Consider the following 18,850-nt stretch of genomic DNA (forward strand, 5'->3'; position numbering starts at 1 on the left):
ACTCTTGCATACTTCAACGGAGACGGAAAATATCAACACAAGTAGCAAGACCAAGAGAATCCCTAGCAGCACCATCAATATTAATTTTAACAGGTTGAATGAAATTTTCATCTTAAAAGAGAAATAGCATAAACATATTTATCAACTAATTTAACTTATAATTTATTCAAAAATTTATAATATAGTTGTAAACAAATTTAATAGTTTTGCAATTCTAGCATAAGACACCTTATAATCCTTTCTCGTCTTCCTTGTTTCATTTCTACTGAGTTTTCATGCTAGGGCTAAAGCTAGAGTACTGGCTTGAGAAGAATTTGATCCATATGGTGTTATACATAAACAATTTGGAAAGCTCCGCTTGTGTTGTTCATTCAGTTGTGGTTCCTTTCCCTCTATATTTGTATCTGAGAGCCCAAAACAGGAAATGTAAGAAGTTCAACACGCTTAGCAGACACAAAAGCCAATAAAACCTCTCTAGGTGATAGTGGTTAAGGTTGGCCCCAGATAACCATGGTCTGTGTGAGATCTTAGTAGTCACACTGTTTACTATTGATACGATTGCTGAGCTTAGGTAGTATCCAACAGCCAAAGAGGCAAAAGTGAGTGATGTGGCCAAAGATCTCATCCTAATTGGTGTCTCTGTGAAGAAAAATTCCAGCAACCCAGCAAAGGTGAAAAGATCAGCAGAACCGAGGAACAAGTATTGAAGAGCAACCCATAAGAATGAGATGGGTAGTGGTTTGGTTGCATCATCTACAAGGCCTGAGTTTATGGCCATCCTTTTCCTCTTTACTTCAACAAGCGCGGCCACTGCCATGGAAAATATAGAGAGGACTAATCCAAATCCAATTCTTCGGAGGTGAGTGATTCCGATCTCAGTTTCGGTCACTTTTCTTGCAAGTGGGACGATGATCATGTCATAAATTGGTGCCAGGACCATGACGAAGAGAACTGGGAAAACTGTTAAGGAGGCAGGTGGCACCTTAAAGGAACCAAGTTTGGTGTTCATAGTTGCAGCTTGTTCAACAGAGAAAGTGTTTAGCTGAGCTAGACAAGCGTTTAGCATAATGGTGCAAGCAAATATGGGTAATTCTTTTAACACTATCTTCACATCTTCCACTTGTTCCACAGTGCATTGTATTGTTGAATACTTTGGGTTGCTTTCAACTGCTCTATTGAGAAATTTTAGGGTATTTGTTAGGGCTTCACTGTCCTTGTTTTCATTGCCTGGTACTCCATTACAAGGGCTTGAACTCATACTCACCACTGCACCGCCAGAGCTTCTGCTGAACCAACCATTATTAAGGGAAGCAGCAACCAGTACCTATAGTCAAGATAAATATACATGGGATGATTACCTTCTCTTCTTAAAAGTAGGAATCTCTCAAAACCTAAAAAGTAGTCACATAGTTCCTTAGAACTAAGCAGATTAGTACCTTGAAAATGGTTGCAAGTGGACTTCCAGAAGGGATCTTGCTCCTATAAGTGGCAGAGCCTGCGAAGAAGACAGTGATAGATAGAACTATACTTATAGTAGAGATTCCAAAACCCCATTGCCACCCTTTGTTGTCTGCAACCCAGACCACAAATGTACAAGCAAGAAGGCCACCAAAGGACAAGCAGAAGACAAAGTAGTTGAAGAAGGTTGATCGCTGCTTCCTTCCAGATGGGGTGCTATCATCAAATTGCTCAGCACCATGTGATGGCAGTGAACCCTTAATTCCTCCAATTCCAAGAGCCACCAAATAAAGCCCACAAAACAGCATTGCTGCTTTTCCGCCACCCACTTCATCGCATCTGCTTCCTGCCTCACATGCTTCTGGCATCAGTGAAGGCGCATGAGCTTGTACAGTCAACACAATCAATCCCTGCAAGTAAAATACTTCTGTAACATCATAAACCACAGTAACAATTTTTTTTCTTTATTTAATTTCTATTCACTATGCTCTTTTTCTATCTTTATCAACTTAATTCAAATTCAAATTCTATACAAAGAGGACAAATTCATTCCCCTCTCCTCAAATCTTCTTAAATAATACTTACCTTCGTTTTAGTTTCAAACACACACTAATATAAATTAACACTCAAGTTTCTTATTTTATTTCAAAAAACGTATTCATTACCACTTCAATAAAATAAAATAATAATAAAGTTTTAAAATAAAAGATCTTTTAGAAAAAAAATAAAAAAAAATAATTAGTTATTGTAAGTTACCAATATTAAAAATTCATTGTCATCTCGTTATAATTATTTGTCTTGTAAAAATATAAAAACTATATTTTAAAAGAGCTATAACTATCATTCAGCAAAATTTATAAAAAAAATTAAAGAAAGTATAAATAAAAATGACAAGAGGATATTCATTCAAATAATGTTTGTAGGTAAGATCATAGAGAAAAAAAATTTAGCTTTGGCACCAAGCAATTTTTAACTACACTATAGATTTCATCAAATTTTCCTACCTTAGCCACTACTATATGGCTTCAAGGATTTTGAGGCATGAGGTCTTAATTTTATTTAGGTCCCAATGTTATATTATTTTTAAGACTTTTGTTTTGTCATTTTTAGTTTAATAATGTTTTTACAAGACTCATACTTATTAATATTCTAATTGGTTTTTATGTTTAAAAGACAACAATGTAATTTTTATTCTTAAGGTCTTATTTAAAATCCACAATTTTAAATTTTATATATGTGAGTTTCCTTAACATAAAACTTAAAATTAAGTTGTGATTTCAAATTAATATATTAAATTTATTAATAATAAATATTTATAGTAATGGAATATACCAAATTTATATGGACTAAATTAAAAAAAAAATGAGTATAACGTCATAATAATATTATTATTATTATTATTATTATTATTATTATTATTATTATTATTATTATTATTATTATTATTATTATTATTATTATTATCATTAATCAATACACATTTCAATTAATGGATAAATATGAAAATAACATAAATTTTATTGATATATTTTCATAATTACTTTTACTTTTAATATACTCAAAAGATATATTAAAAATATTAATAAATATTTAATTATTATTATTAAAACAATATTTTATCATAAAAATAATTATATTAGTTTTTTTTACATTTATAACAAGCATACGACATACGATAGCAGGTGACACGATAAGTCCACTAAAAGAAAATGAGGCACAGTGGAATGAACGGGCTGGCGAGGGTACGACATGAATGGAATGAACGGAATGAATGGCGTGAACGGCGCCATTTCGGAGAACGGAGTCAGCGCCAAGGTGGTTGGAGGGAGGAGCAGAGGGGAAAACGTACTTTACGCTCACCCCAATCGTCTTCTCATTCAATTTCTACTTTCTTCTTTTCAAATTTTCCAAGCTCTCATGGTGAATACGATATGTTGAAGATTTTTCAGAGGTGGGCAAGGGTGAAGGAGGTATTCATTTCCAGACGCAGAAACAGGTGGGGAAGACGGTTTGGGTTCGTTAGATTCTTTCACGTTCCAAATGAGTCTAAACTGGAAAAGGAGCTGGATCAGATTTTCATTGGTAATATGAAACTCTATGTTAATCTACCAAAATATAGGAGATCTGATTACTCTCAACATGCTGGGTCACTTCTTGTGGGAGACAAGAGGAAGAATCAACGTAACCATGGAAATGTGCAATCGAAGGAAGAGGAGGAATGGAGAGAAGTAAAGAGGAGGGACGCACGTAAGGACCATACTGCGAGGTATTCCTATGCTGACGTTGTTCGGAAATCTCCATAGAATAAGTGGAAGGGCCCATGTATTGAAACTACATCAAAAATTCTCCCTTGGATGTCAACCAGTGTTGTAGGTCGAATGGTTTCAAACTTATATTTTGTGTCTTTAAGTGAAGAGTTCATCAAAGGAGGCATGTCAATGATTAAGGTGAGATATTTGGGTGATAACTTTGTCCTCTTGACCCCTAGGGAAGGAGAACGGATGGAAGACATCATCAAGCTGAATAAAAGCTGGTTTACGAGTGTGTTCGAAGACTTAGAACCCTGGTCGGCCTCTTTTGTAGTAAGCCACAGGTTAGTATGGGCGAGGTGTTATGGCCTTCCTCTCTCCCTATGGAACAAGGATTGTTTGTCTAAGATTATTGGAGAGATGGCAGACCTGATATCCATCGATGAGGCAACTGAGCAGTGGGAAAACCTTGAATATGTGTGAATCCAATTACGGGTGATCAAAACGAGTAGAATCGGAATCACAAATGGGTATCGGATAAATGGTGAAATTTACAACATCAGTATCTTTGAAGAGGAATTCGATCAAGGAGGACGAGCATGTAGGTACCAAGAACCCATTTATTCTTCCTCGGACAACATATCTTCATCGGACACCTTCATTGAGGAAACTAGGTTTTCGGACAAAGCCTCAGAAGGCGGGGACATTGCTGCCGGTGGCACCTTTCGACAGGGAGAGGAGGATGAGGGAGACAACGAAAAGACCTCACATGTAAAGTCAAGCCAATTAAGGAAAATTTCTCAGTATGAAAGGGGGAGGCAGAGCAAAGACAGTTTACCTTACATTAATAAGATAATACGTGAGCAGGGGGGTTTTGATATTGGGGCAGCTTTACATGTACAAGAGAAAGTCAACTCTATATGCTCCCTTTTACACAATGCTTTATCTGACTTAGTTCACTGTTCTCAAAACCAAAACCTTAACCCCTCTTTACCCAAACCCAATTTAAGTACGGGCTTTCTCTCTAAGGCCCAATTTAACAATAGTGGGGTATTGGGCCTAACGAAACAAGGAGCTAGGGTTGTTACGGAAACGGAACACAGACGAGCGGGGCAAAGGAATTTTTTGTTTCCGACGACGACGGGTGGTGGAGGATCGGAATCGACGAAGGAGGCTTCGGTTAACTTCTTGGGAGGGAGATACATGGAGCTTACCTGCGGATCCCCTCATCCAGGTGGCACGATTCGAAACGGTGAGCCTAGAGGAGGACTTCTACACAACCATACGTCCAACCATACTGCGTCTCATTGTGAACCAAGCAGTGTGGGTAGTTCCATGTCGGGGAGGAGAGACCCAACCAATAATGAAGCTTTACCAATTGCGGAAGAAGAACCCATTACGTCGGAGAATGTACGGAGGCTACGAGGACTATGGGAACAAGGTACGAAACCGTCATGCCTACGATGGAGGTCTAAGGGAGGTTTTGGGCCCCTGCATTACGGGGTCAATTCTTCATCCAGGTTAAGTCGATGCTCCCTTGCTGAATCTGACCATGATATTGAACACTGCAATAACAAATTAATGGTTGAGGATTGTGTAGCTGAATCTGAACGTATATGGGATGCGGGTAAACATCTAGGAGTGAGGTGTTTCGGGGAGGAGGTGAATATCGTTGTTGAATTGAAAAGTATGGAGGAAAGGGATAAGGAAGTAAAGAAGAATGCCGAGGACGGTACTAGTCATGTTGAGTTATGATCATCTTCAATCTTAATATCAGGGGCTTGGGAGGGGGTACGAAAGCTAATTACTTGAAACATTGTATCGCCAAGGAGGGGGTGGAATTTGTATGTCTGCAGGAGACAAAAACTGTATCTTTCTCTGATAATCGCTGTTTCTCTCTTTGGGGGGACAGTAATATAGGGTGGGTGCATTATGAAGGTGAAAATGGTGCAGGAAGCATCTTATCAATGTGGCATAAAGATAAATTCTGTTATCATTCGCATGCTGTCGGGATAGGTTTCATTGCAGTAGTAGGCCAGCACATTAATTCTAATTGTTTGTGTCTCGTGGTAAATATCTATGCAGCTTGTAACCTCAGTGCAAAAATTTCTCTATGGGAAGCTATAACATCACTGAAGAGGAGTTATCAGAACATGGCTAGATGTTTTTGTGGAGACTTTAATGTTGTAAGAAGGGAGGATGAAAGGAAAGGAATCAGAATTGGGTCAAGCCAAAGGAAGGAAATAAGTGGCTTCAACAGTTTTATTGATGAAAACAGTATGGTGGACATCCCAACTGTGGGCAAAAAATATACATGGTTCAAACCAAATGGAACCGCTAAAAGTAGGTTGGATAGAGTCCTAGTTTCTGAAGAATGGATCCAGACCTGGCCATTCTACAAGCAATATGTGCAACAAAGAATTGTGTCTGATCACTGCGCTATTGTGGCAAAGTCTTGGGACAAAGATTGGGGCCCAAAACCTTTCCGCTCCATAGACGCTTGGTTCATGGAGCCTGGGTTCAAGATGTTTGTGAAAGAGAAATGGGGGCCGTATAATGGACAGGGAAACAACATATCTAGTCTTAAGGAGAAACTAAAATATTTGAAGGCAGACCTCAAAGTTTGGAACAAGAATGTGTTTGGATGCTTGCAGAAAAATCAAAAGCAAATCTTGAAGGATATTGAGATCCTTGACGCTAGGGACGATAATGATGTCTTAGAGGAGAGCGATAGAATAAGAAGAATGGAATTACTCAGCCAACTGAGCATGATTGATAATAAACTGGACTCTCTCGCAAGGCAAAAGGCAAGAACAAATTGGCACAAGTTTGGGGACATGAATTCCAAATTTTATCATACGACCATCAGGTGGAGAAGACTTAAAAATGAAGTCAAGGGTGTGCAGGTCGGGGGGCAATGGTGTGAGGAACCGGAAGTAGTTCGCAGGGAAGCTAAGGCTTTGTTTGAAAAGAGGTTCACGGCTACACGAGACTTCGGAGTAAACTTGGGCTCTGTGGAGTTCAAATCCCTCCCTCAGGAAATCAGCCTGAGTATGGTCTCGAGTTTTACAGAGGAAGAAGTGAAAGAAGCTGTGTGGCAGTGTGAAGGATCAAAGAGTCCAGGGCCGGATGATTTCAACTTTACGTTCATTAGGAATTGCTGGGATATCCTCAAATCTGATGTTATGGAAGCTGTAAACTTGTTCCAAGATATTGGGGTTATACCAAAAGGTTGTAATGCTTCCTTCATTGCTTTGGTACCTAAAGTGTGTGACCCCCTGTCTCTGGATCAATTCAGGCCTATATCCCTTGTAGGTATGTTCTATAAGATCGTGACTAAGGTTTTAGCTGGTCGTATGAAGGATGTACTTCATTTGGTTATCGATGAAAACCAATCTGCTTTCTTGAGGAATAGAGGCTTGTTAGACAGCATGCTAGTGGCCAATGAGGTGGTGGAGGAGGTTAGGAGGAATAGAAGGAGTGTTCTTTGCTTCAAGGTGGACTACGAGAAAACTTACGATTCGGTAAGGTGGGACTTCTTATTTGATATGTTGCAGAGGCTAGGCTTTCATAGCAAATGGGTGAGGTGGGTTAGAGGATGCCTAGAATCATCTTCCATTTCAGTGCTCGTTAATGGAAGCCCTACAGAGGAATTTAAACCATCAAGAGGAATAAGGCAGGGTGATCCTATGGCGCCTTTTCTGTTTCTTGTGGTTGCTGAAGGTTTAGCTAGTTTAGTGAGACAAGCGTCTAAGCAAAACATGCTAACAGGTGTGAAGGTGGGGAGGAGGGAAATAGAATGCAGCATGCTTCAATTTGCAGATGACACTCTCTTCCTGTGTGAGGATTCTTTCCTTAATGTTTTCACTATAAAGGCGATTCTCAGATGCTTCGAACTAGTTTCTGGTTTGAAAATCAACTTCTAGAAATCCAAATTGGTTGGGATAAATGTGGACAGGTTTACCTTGGAGACCTACGCCAAGACTCTTAATTGCAACACAATGCGGATACCTTTCAAGTACTTGGGGTTAGAAGTAGGAGGTAATCCAAGGAAGGTACAATTCTGGGAACCGGTTGTCAACAAAGTCAGTGCTAGACTTAGTACTTGGAAAGGGAGGTGTCTATCCATGGCAGGTAGAATATGCCTAATAAAATCAGTCTTCACCTCTATCCCTCTTTTCTACCTGTCCTTCTTTAAAGCCCCGGTCACGATTTGTGAGAGAATCAGGAATATTCAGAGAAGTTTTTTATGGGCGTGGGGTAGAGATAATAAATCTATACCGTGGGTAAGTTGGGGGAACATTTGTAAACCCCCTGAAGAAGGTGGTCTTGGTATCAAGGATGTCAGGAAGTTTAACTTTGCCTTAATGGCGAAATGGAAATGGAGGTTGATGAGTGATGAGAAAGGGAAATGGAAAGATATTCTGGAGTCCAAATACTCAACGATATCTGGTTATAACAATGCACGACCTTGCTACCACTCTTGGTGGTGGAGAGATTTAGAAAAAATATGTAGGGAGGGTAATGGGGAAGGTTGGTTCCAACAAGCTATTACATGGAATGTTAAATCTGGGGACTTAGTGCGCTTTTGGGAGGATCCATGGGTTAATAACAAAAGTCTCAAGGAGTTATACCCTAGGTTGTTCTCTATCTCTCTTAATCAAGGGATGAAGGTGGGTGAGACTGGTTATTGGGACAGTTTTGGGTGGCGATGGAACTTAAGCTGGAGAAGAGAGAGATTCCATTGGGAATCCATTCTGGAGGATGAGTTATCAGAAGTTTTACTTAGGGTTGTTATGCATAAGGAGGCCAAGGACTTTATCTCTTGGAATGGGGATCCCAAAGGTTTTTTCTCGGTAAGATCAGCATATGATCTTTTAGCCAACCAAGGAATCAGACCAAGTTATGATGTTTTTAGGCTATTATGGAAGACCAAAGCTTTCCCAAAAGCTTTAGTAACAGCCTGGAGAATCCTCTTGGACAGAATCCCAACTCGCCAGAATCTTGTGGTACGAGGGATTATGGTGAACTCTCCTTTGTGTGTTTTATGTAATCAGTCAGTAGAAACTACTCAGCATCTGTTCTTGGATTGTATCTTTGCTTACCGTGTTTGGATGCTTTGCTATACATGGATAGGTGTTATGGGTGCACACAACAGGGACTTATGCAACCATTTTCTGAATTTTCATCTGTTTAATTTGAACGAGAAGCAGAACCAGGTCTGGAAGGGAGTGTGGGTGGCCAATCTTCGATGTATATGGGAGCATAGGAACAATGTGATCTTCAAACAAGGGGTCCCTGACCATGAGGAAGCCTTTCAAGCAACTCAACTTATGTCTTGGCTTTGGTTGAAACATAGGAAAGGGTCTTTTTCATATGCTTTTTCTGATTGGCTTTTAAATCCCATACAATGCATGCTGGGTGTACGCTGATTATTTATGGCAGAAAAGGTGGTTATTGAAGGTTTGTTCAAGCCAAAACTAAATGAAGCAGGGTATCCAAGTGGGTTTGCGATAGGGAGAAACCACAATTGAATGGGGGTTCGCTGGTAATGTTGGGTGTTATATGTGGGCCTCGATGTTGTGTGCACGGTGATGTTTGGATAGGTATGTTGGGTGATGTTTGGGAAGGATGGATTGTGCAAGCTGTTTGTACAGCTCTTCATGAGAATCGGTTCTGGTTTTGAGGGGCCAATCTTTTTCTGCTTTGCTGGACAAATGGTCCCTGTTTCATGCTTGCTATTATGAATCCAAGCTGAGTAGAAGCTGTTATAACTTGGGGATGAAACGTGAAAACGACGATCTCAATGTGTGTGTAGTCGGTGGATGTCGAAGGTATCCAAAGGTCAACATGATCGCCGGTTGATGAAACGGCGTTCTCCATGTCAACATGATCGCCGATCGATGAAGCGGCGTTCTCCATATTGTGGAGTTAGACAAGGTCAACTTGATCGCCGGTCGGTGAAACGGCAATCTCCATGCATGCGTAATCGGTGGTCGTCGAAGTTATGCAAAGGTCAACATGATCGCCGGTCGATGAAATGGCGATCTCCATGCGTGTGTAGTCGGTGGTCGTCGAAGTTGGTCAACATGATCGCCGGTTGATGAAGCGGCGTTGTCAACATGATCGCCGATCGTTGAAGCGGCGTTCTCCATATATGTGTAGTCGGTGGTCGCCGAAGTTAGACAAGGTCAACATGATCGTCGGTCGATGAAACGGTGATCTCCATGCATGCGTAGTCGGTGGTCGTCGAAGTTATGCAAAGATCAACATGATCGTCGGTCGATGAAACGACGATCTCCATGCGTGCGTAGTCGGTGGTCGTCGAAGTTGGTCAACATGATCGCCGGTCAATGAAACGGCGATCTCCATGCATGCGTAGTCGGTGGTCGTCGAAGTTATGCAAAGATCAACATGATCGTCGGTCGATGAAACGGCGATCTCCATGCGTGCGTAGTCGGTGGTCGTCGAAGTTGGTCAACATGATCGCCGGTCGAGGAAGTGGCGTTCTCCATATGTGTGTAGTCGGTGGTCGCCAAAGTTATGCAACGTGCTTGGGTAACTCGTCGTGTGGCGAGGTGAATGTAGGTGGCCTCGTTTCTGGGTGTTTCGGTAAAGCTGAATGATGTTATGAGGTAACCTGTTGGTTATATTTTTGGGTATGGTTCTCTCACTTTAAGGTTGTTATGCTCCAACCATAAAGGAGAGTTTCTTTTGTGGATGAAATAGGAAGTCTACTTTAGGTCACTGTATATGGGTTGGGATACCCCTGAAGTATCCTTTAATTTTATTTATTCATTGCTGATAAAAAAAACAAAAAAACAAGCATACGACATTAGCAATAATTAAAAATTAATAATTTAAACACTATATATTAAAATTATAAATTTCAAATAAATAAATAAATAAATAAAATACTATAGATTATTAAAATTGATAAGATCAAGCAGAAATTACAAACTGATACCTTTAGTTTTTTTTATTATATTCTTTTAAATTTCTCTATCAATATGTATACGATGTTTAAGATTAATATTTTGAATTTTATAAATACACTAATATGTTCTTCCTCCTTATAATTATTATTCATTTACTTCTAAATGTGTATAGAGTATTGGTCATGTATAGACTTGGAAAAACATTCAATGTATAATCGTTTTTTTACTAGCAAGCATCATCGTTTTGTAAAAGACGAATTTTTTTTTCATAAAACATTATATTTAGTATAACAGTAAAATTCATGAACATAATAAATAGATTAATATTTCATTTTTTTTTAAATCTAGGAATATAATCAATTTTATTTTATTTTTTATTTTACCATTTTCATTTTTACATAATAAATAAAGTAATTAAAGAATATTTGAAAAAGTAAAAATATAAATGATAAAAAAATTATTAATGTTATCATAAATAGTTAAATAAAAAACTTTCAAAAATATGACGAATAAAAAGTTAATAAACATTTAAAAGATTCATGAAATCAAATATTGCAATAATTAATAATATCATTAAAGTCCTTATCTTTCCCCAAATGTTTAGTAACAATTAATATGGAATAAAGTTGATAAATATTATAAATGAATATATAGCCATGGATGAATGCATACGTAAAGTCAAATAATCATTAATAACACCATTAAAATCCATTAAAAAAGTAAGAAACATTTAATAAATACATAAAGTCAAATACTGTAATAATTAATAATACCATTAAAGTCCTTATCTTATCTTTCCTCAAATGTTTAGTAACAACTAATATATGAAATAAAGTTCATAAATATCATAAATGAATATAGAATCATCATAATTAAATAAAAAACTCAAACCATTATTCATTAATAAGAGACCATACAAATATATCCCCTACCTTATGGAGATAAGAATCGACACAAATTTTATACTCATCATGGAAATGAGAATGAAAATAAATTTTCATTTCGAAGATATGAATGTGAATAAGGATAACTGAATCAACAACCATCTTTTTGTCATTCGTAAATTAAATGAGTAAATTAGATAATCTTTATTAAAATTGAAAAACTTTATTATACTTAGAAAACAATCCTTCAATACGTAATTTTTGTTAGAAAAAAATATAATTCAACGTCTCCTTAATTATAATATACTTCATTAAATAAAAAAAATAAAAATATTAAATGAGAATTGTGTGTGAATAATATTTTGTATTATAAAAATATTATAGTGAATAGTTTGACTTCTACTTCACAGGTAGTCTTCTCTACACCAATGTGTGTTTGTAAATTATTTAATTCAAAGAAAATCAAATTAAAATTTCTATATTTTTAATCTGCTTGTATAGAAAGTAGAAGAAAATATATAAAAAAATTGCATAAAAAGAAAATTAAAAGTTTATGTTTATTAATAAGTAGAATTCCATCTTCCTTCTGTGGAAGTTCAGGCTTGCAATTTTGCATATCTTCTCACATTTTTTTTTTTTTCTGTTTTTTACTTTGTAACATCCAAACCATAAAACAAGGAAAATTATCATGGAGAGGATGTCAAGAAAGGGTGATGATATTTTTACACTCGTGTCCACTTTATGACCACATCAAAATATTAATATTTATAATAAAAAAATTAAAAATAAAAAAATATTTTTAATAAAAATATAAGTAAAATGTAAAATGTTAAAATAAATTTTAAAATTAAAAAAATTAAAAATGATTAAAATATTAATATTTAGTGAGTGTGAGGTGAAGCATGAAGTGTAAAAAACCATTTTCCTTCAAGAAATTTTCTGACAGAGAGAATGCAGCAAAAAGAAAGCAAGTAAAAAGGAAAGATATAGTTATTTTGTTTTGAAAATCTCTTAAGAACCAACGATAATTTTTGTGCAAAAAGAAAGGGAATAAAAAGGACAGAAAGAAAAGTTTGAGGGTGCATACCAGAAGTTCAAGAACTGAACTAATGAGGAAGGTTTGATAAGTGGTGAGAAAAGCATCAGATAAGAAACCTCCAAGGAGGGCAAGGAGGAAGGCCGTTCCAATGAAATTAGTGACAGTGTTTGCAGATGTTGAAGGCGACATGTGCATGTACTGAATCATGTACAACACCATATTGGTTGCATTGGCTACAAATGCCAGACTCTCCAATATCTCCGCCACTGCACAAACACATACACACTTTCAAATTAGGGCAAGTATTATCACCATTTCTGTGATTCATATCATGAATTGTAAAGATTTAATACTGTGATTACAAAAGTCACTGAGACAAACCCAAAACGAAGGAGGCTGCAAGCATGCCACCATGACGCCCTCTAAGAGCAGGTTTGTTCCTCCAGTTCACATAGCCATCCCATCTGGTTATTTGGTTTTGTTCTAGTTCCTGTTCATGAGAATTGAAAAGAAAGTGTAAATTAAACTAATGGAGAAGAAAAAGAAAGAGGAGAAGAGTGAAAGAGGTTGAGGGAAGCAAACCAACCATAATTCTCTTCCTTTTAGGTTTGGATTTGTGAGAGACGGGAGAAAAAGGGATTTGGCCAAGTGAATGAAAGGTGCAATTTGGAAAACACACTTATAGCTAAAGTGTATTACATTTTTAAGAATGGTGTTTCTTTCTCTTTATACATTTTAGAAAATTGTTGTTCTTTAATTATTTTGTAATTTTTATATAATTTTAAATTTGTTTTCTTTATATTATGTCCATTTACCCCTTCATCTCTAATTGTATTTTTTTTTTTAAGTTTTATTTATTTATGTGGGTGATAAAATTTAAGATTTTCTTTATAAACTTATGTTAGACATTACTATGGATATTAAACAAAATCTAACAATCATATATCATCACATGGAAAATATTAATTAAAAAGGATGCATCATTCTAGATTTAGGGAAAGTCACGACTGACTAAATAAATGGTGGAGGGGACACCTCATTATAATGTTGAGAAGTCTAAGGTATAAGCGTTAGGTAATGGAACATCACCCTTTAGACGATATGTTTGTCAATCATGGATCATCCATTAGGTGATGAGTATGTCGATCATAGGGTGTCATCTCTTCTAGACCTAGCAAGATTGGTGGAAACAATGATTTTGTTAACGAATTTTTGGGAGCTTGAACAACAACTAAATTCTTGGATTCCAAAACTTATTTTTTTTTATCCCACATCTCCTACCTTTCGAAGTACTTAAAAGTTATCCATTAAATAGTGAGAAGAAAAAATCCCTTTAAATATGACATATCCGAGAAGGAAAAAAATACTTGAATTTACTGGCTTAAAGTCACTACTTTGAACAAGAACAAATTAGAGTTTGTGTAAAAATTTTCCTTCCTCCACAAGACAACACAATACGAAATCATGAGAAACCAAAGACAAATCTAACTTTGGAATAGTTTGAACATGAGGGTTTTGGGTCTAATAAAGAGAAAAATCCTCTAGCATACTGGGTTCATTAGGAGAAGGTCAGCTCTTGATGAAATGACCTTTAAAACATTTATAGGACGATTGAAAAAGAGAAAGAAGACATCTCTCACTCACATTATTTAAAGACACTCATAATTGACAAAAGGATAATTTGAACTCAAAAAAGAAAAAAAAACATATTGAAAATTAGTATAAAACTGAAGTAAGTACATTAAAATACTAAAAGTTTGGATAAAGATTCGATCATTATGATAAAGTTGGATAGGAACAACATTCATCACGATCAAAGATTTGCTTTTCAAATAAATTTAAGAGTAACCTTAAACCTAAAACAACTCTATCATTACCCTCATTCTTGCATCCAATTCACATGGATCGTAATATTTTTTTTCTCAAATTTTACTAAAAGTTTAGAGATTTCAAAGAGCCATAGCTTTCTTAAAATAGTCTGATTTTTTACAATAAATTTATTACTTTTATTAAGATAAAAAATAATTTTAAATATAAGAACACGAGTCCACTTGAAGTGTTTTTTTAGTAAGACTAAAACTATACTCGGAGACGTTGGCAGTATTTGAAAAAGCAAAGATATTTTTATTAATTGAATATTATCATATATAAATTAAGGAAGTATTTAGTATATGTATATATAATATCAGAAATGTTGTATAATATATAATATAGAAATATTTTCCGAGTAATATATTTTCGTTATTTTGACTTGACTTTGAAAACTTTCGCAACCATTTAAACGGCTTTGAGCGTATTACAGGACCAATGAATTCAAAATCGTTAATCTATTTTCATGAATTTGAAAGAATAATTTGAATTCATAACCGTAAATTGACTTCATTTTCTAAACCACCATGATTAATTATTCATAAATGAGAGTGATTAAGAACAAAATTTAAACGTCATTTTTTTAAACAATAAAAATAATATAATATAATTACTTATTTAATTTAATTAAAATGATCTGAGTGGCTTAAAAATAAAATAAATATTTTCATAAAAATTAGAAAAGGTGAACCCATAGGAAAAGAAAAATAAAAAAGCAATGCGTTAAAGTTGATTTTTAAAATTATAATCGTGGTTATCCACAAAATATATAAATAAGGATTTGACCTTTCCTATTTTATTTTACACTTTTATATATAGAACTACTAAGTTTCTAAAAAAAATATAAGAAGTCTCAATATATTAGGAAATAAATATTCTCTTAATGCTTTAAGTGGAAGATTCTTGAGTATAATCAAATAAACTTTAACCATTTAACCATTTAACAGTCAAATTTTATTATTAAATTATGATTGTTATAATATTTATTAATATGATTATAATATAATATAATAAATAATATAAATATTATTCATATTATTCATATTATTAATTTCATTAATATTATTATTATTCAAATTAATAACATTATTAATTACTATAAAAATGTTATTAATATTATTAACAATATCTAATAATAATATTATTAAATCTTATTAAATATTATAAATAATATTAAATATTATTAATATTATTAAATATTATCAATAATATCAAACTTTTATTAATATTATTAAATATTATCAATAATATTAAATATTATTAGTATTATTAAATATTATCAATACTATTAAATATTATCAATAATATATATAATATTAAATATTACCAATAATATATATAATATTAAATACTATCAATAAAATTAAATATTATCAATAATATTAAATATTATGAATAAAATTAAATATTATCAATAATATTAAATATTATGAATAATATTAAATATTATGAATAAAATTAAATATTATGAATAATATTTAATATTATAAATTATATTAAATATTATCAATTATATTAAATATTATCAATAATATTAAATATTATCAATATTATTAAATATTATCAATATTATTAAATATTATGGATATTATTAATATTATTACTATTTTTCAATATTATTAATATTATTAAATATTATTGAATATTATTAATATTATTAGATATTATCAATATTATTAAATATTGTTATTATTATTAAATATTATTAAACATTATTAATATTATTAAATATAATTACTATTATTAAATATTATTAATATTATTAAATATTCTTAATATTATTAAATATTCTTAATATTATTAAATATTCTTAATATTATTAAATATTCTTAATATTATTAAATATTCTTAATATTATTAAATATTCTTAATATTATTAAATATTCTTAATATTATTAAATATTCTTAATATTATTAATATTATTAATATTATTAATTATTATTAATTATTATTAATTATTATTAAATATTATTAATATTATTAAATATTACTAATATTATTAAATATTATTAAATATAATAATAAATATTATTAATATTATTAAATATTATTATTATTATTAAATATTATTAATATTATTAAATATTACTAATATTATTAAATATTATTAAATATAATAATAAATATTATTAATATTATTAAATATTATTAATATTATTAAATATTATTAATATTATTAAATATTATTAAATATTATTAATATTATTAAATATTATTAAATATTATTAACATTATTAATATTATTAAATATTATTAATATTATTAAATATTATTAATTTTATTAATTTTATTAAATATTATTAATATAATTAAATGTAATTAATATTATTAAATATTATTGTATCCTTTGTCCTCGACGCCAGAGAAAGATCCCAGACATCAGCGTCAGAGAAAGACATCAGACATCGGACATCGCTGATAGTAATGGTGGGTCACGTACGGTGGGTCCCAGAAATCATATAAGATACCAGTTAAACACCCAGATATAAGAAAAAACCTAAGTTACGAGAGGATCATGCATGGGGTGTGTACATTCGAGTACGACACAAACAAGTGTTCCTTGGAGGCGTTGATGCCCGTTAGGGTTAGGGTTTCCAAGGGAAGACTGCATGCATGGCACGTGATTACTTAGGGCACCCATAGAGCAGATGGCCACACAGCATTGGTGCATGAGTTGGTGGTACCTTGGCGGCCATACTGTTAGTCGTTGCACTCCAGTAAAGGGAAGTTTTATGTTAGATTACGCTAAGATTGTGTAATAGCGGCGCAAGGAAGTTCTCCCAGGAACCCTTGATACGGGTAACAGAACAAAAGTAACCCTAGTTACAACTTCTATAAAGGGTGGTAAGAACTCTAGGAAGATACACTATTTCTAAGACTGAAACTACTTTATTCACTTATTGTTTCTTTGCCCCAATACTGACTTGAGCGTCGGAGTGCAAACGGTCGTAAAGGCGCCCTTTGTCTTTGCAGGTGAGAGGTTCTTCAACCTAAGAAAGTTCGATTCTCAGGTGGAGACAGCCGGGCTAGAGACTGTCGTTCGAGTCAACCGGTGAGAACATTTGGCGCCCACTGTGGGGCTTGATAAAACTAAGTCCCACTCACAATCATGTTAATAGTTTACCAGCAATATGAGGAGTGCGAGGCAAGGATCAACCGCGGCCGAAGGAGGGGAGAACGTTACTCTACAGCAAATGATGGAGACAATATGTTCCCTTCAGAAGGCGGTAGCGGCATCTAGGGTCGACCAAGATCGTTTTCAGGTTGACCTAGCCGCGTCACAGGTGAGCAACGAAGAGCTACGCATAACCAATGAGGAACTGCGCAGGAGTTTGCAAGGGAGCGCGCAGTGGATGCATCCATACCACCTAGGGCACGCCTTATGTCGTTCTCTCAAGAAATCATGGACGTTGTGATACCAACCACTTCCATGGCCCTGAAGGTCACCTTCGCGGGTGTAGAAGACCCAAAGGCTCACCTCACAGCGTTCCACACCCAGATGATGCTGTCAAGAGGTTCTGATGTTGTGTACTGCAAGCTATTTATGAGCACGTTGGCTGGCGCGACGTTGGAATGGTTCGTCAGTCTCCTTGACGGACACATTACTTCCTTCGACAAATTCTCAACGTTGTTTAGAGAACAGTACCTTGTGAACAGGGCTCCCCCTCCAATCTCTTACGATGTCTTTGACATAAAGCAATACCAGGGAGAGTCCTTAAAAGAGTTCTTAAACAAGTTTGGGGTCCAAGTGGTGAGGCTAAACACCAAGGATGAAGCCATGACAGTGCTCGCCTTCACCTAAGGAGTGTTGCCATAGCCCTTCAGCGACTCACTGATTAGATATTGCCCGAAGACATCCTGCGAGATCAGGCGTCGGGCTATGGCACACATCGTCGCGGAAGATCGGGTCACAGAGAAAGGCAGTAGCGTTGGTCCCATCCGACCTCGATCAAGAGGTCGACCTCAACCCATGAGGGTGCATGAGGCGACGACAGAGAAGAAGGCCCCGGGGAATCAGCAACCCTACGAGACCAGGAAGCCCAGACTAGGGCACGCACAAGGGAGGACGCGCCCCCAGGCATAATTTTCGAGTAGAGTTGAAGGAGTTGATCGCTATTCCTAACATAGCGGAAAGGATGAAGACACCCCCAAAGACTGACAAAAAAGTTGGGGCCCAACAAGAACGTTTGGTGTGAATTCCACCAAGCCTATGGCCACGCCATACGCAACTGCTTGTCACTAGGGTACCAGTTGGACGAACTAGTGAAGAGCGGATTCTTGAAGGACTACCTCCAAGAACCGCAGGGGGCTTCGACGTCAGCAACCCCGGGAGGTGATCAGGGGCACGATGTGTCCATTCATGGTCCCGATGTTGACCTCGTCTTCTCCAAAGCCGACCGCCAAGATGTCGT

At 35.0% G+C, this 18,850-nt stretch overlaps 1 protein-coding gene across 1 annotated transcript; it reads right to left on the reverse strand.

Moving 5' to 3' along the window:
* Positions 1 to 308: 308 nt before the first annotated feature.
* LOC137805810 (protein NRT1/ PTR FAMILY 4.6) lies at positions 309 to 13,206 on the reverse strand. Its single transcript, XM_068605727.2, has 5 exons — positions 13,155 to 13,206; positions 12,950 to 13,058; positions 12,617 to 12,834; positions 1,437 to 1,868; positions 309 to 1,324 (listed from the first exon to the last, which is right to left on the reverse strand). The coding sequence occupies exons 1-5, from the start codon at positions 13,155 to 13,157 to the stop codon at positions 368 to 370; spliced, it is 1,719 nt and encodes a 572-aa protein (XP_068461828.1). The 5' UTR covers positions 13,158 to 13,206; the 3' UTR covers positions 309 to 367.
* Positions 13,207 to 18,850: the final 5,644 nt, after the last annotated feature.

The sequence above is a fragment of the Phaseolus vulgaris genome, chromosome 3 (genome assembly GCF_051622355.1).
Source record: "Phaseolus vulgaris cultivar YP4 chromosome 3, ASM5162235v1, whole genome shotgun sequence".
NCBI classification, from domain to species: Eukaryota; Viridiplantae; Streptophyta; class Magnoliopsida; order Fabales; family Fabaceae; genus Phaseolus; species Phaseolus vulgaris.

Excerpts from the sequence above, each read along its gene's own strand:
- LOC137805810 (XM_068605727.2), bottom strand. Across the intron at positions 12,835-12,949 it reads TGCAGCCTCCTTCGTTTTGG|TGGCGGAGATATTGGAGAGT; the intron begins GTTTGTCTCAGT and ends GTGTTTGTGCAG. Across the intron at positions 1,869-12,616 it reads GTTCAGTTCTTGAACTTCTG|GGATTGATTGTGTTGACTGT; the intron begins GTATGCACCCTC and ends TTTTACTTGCAG.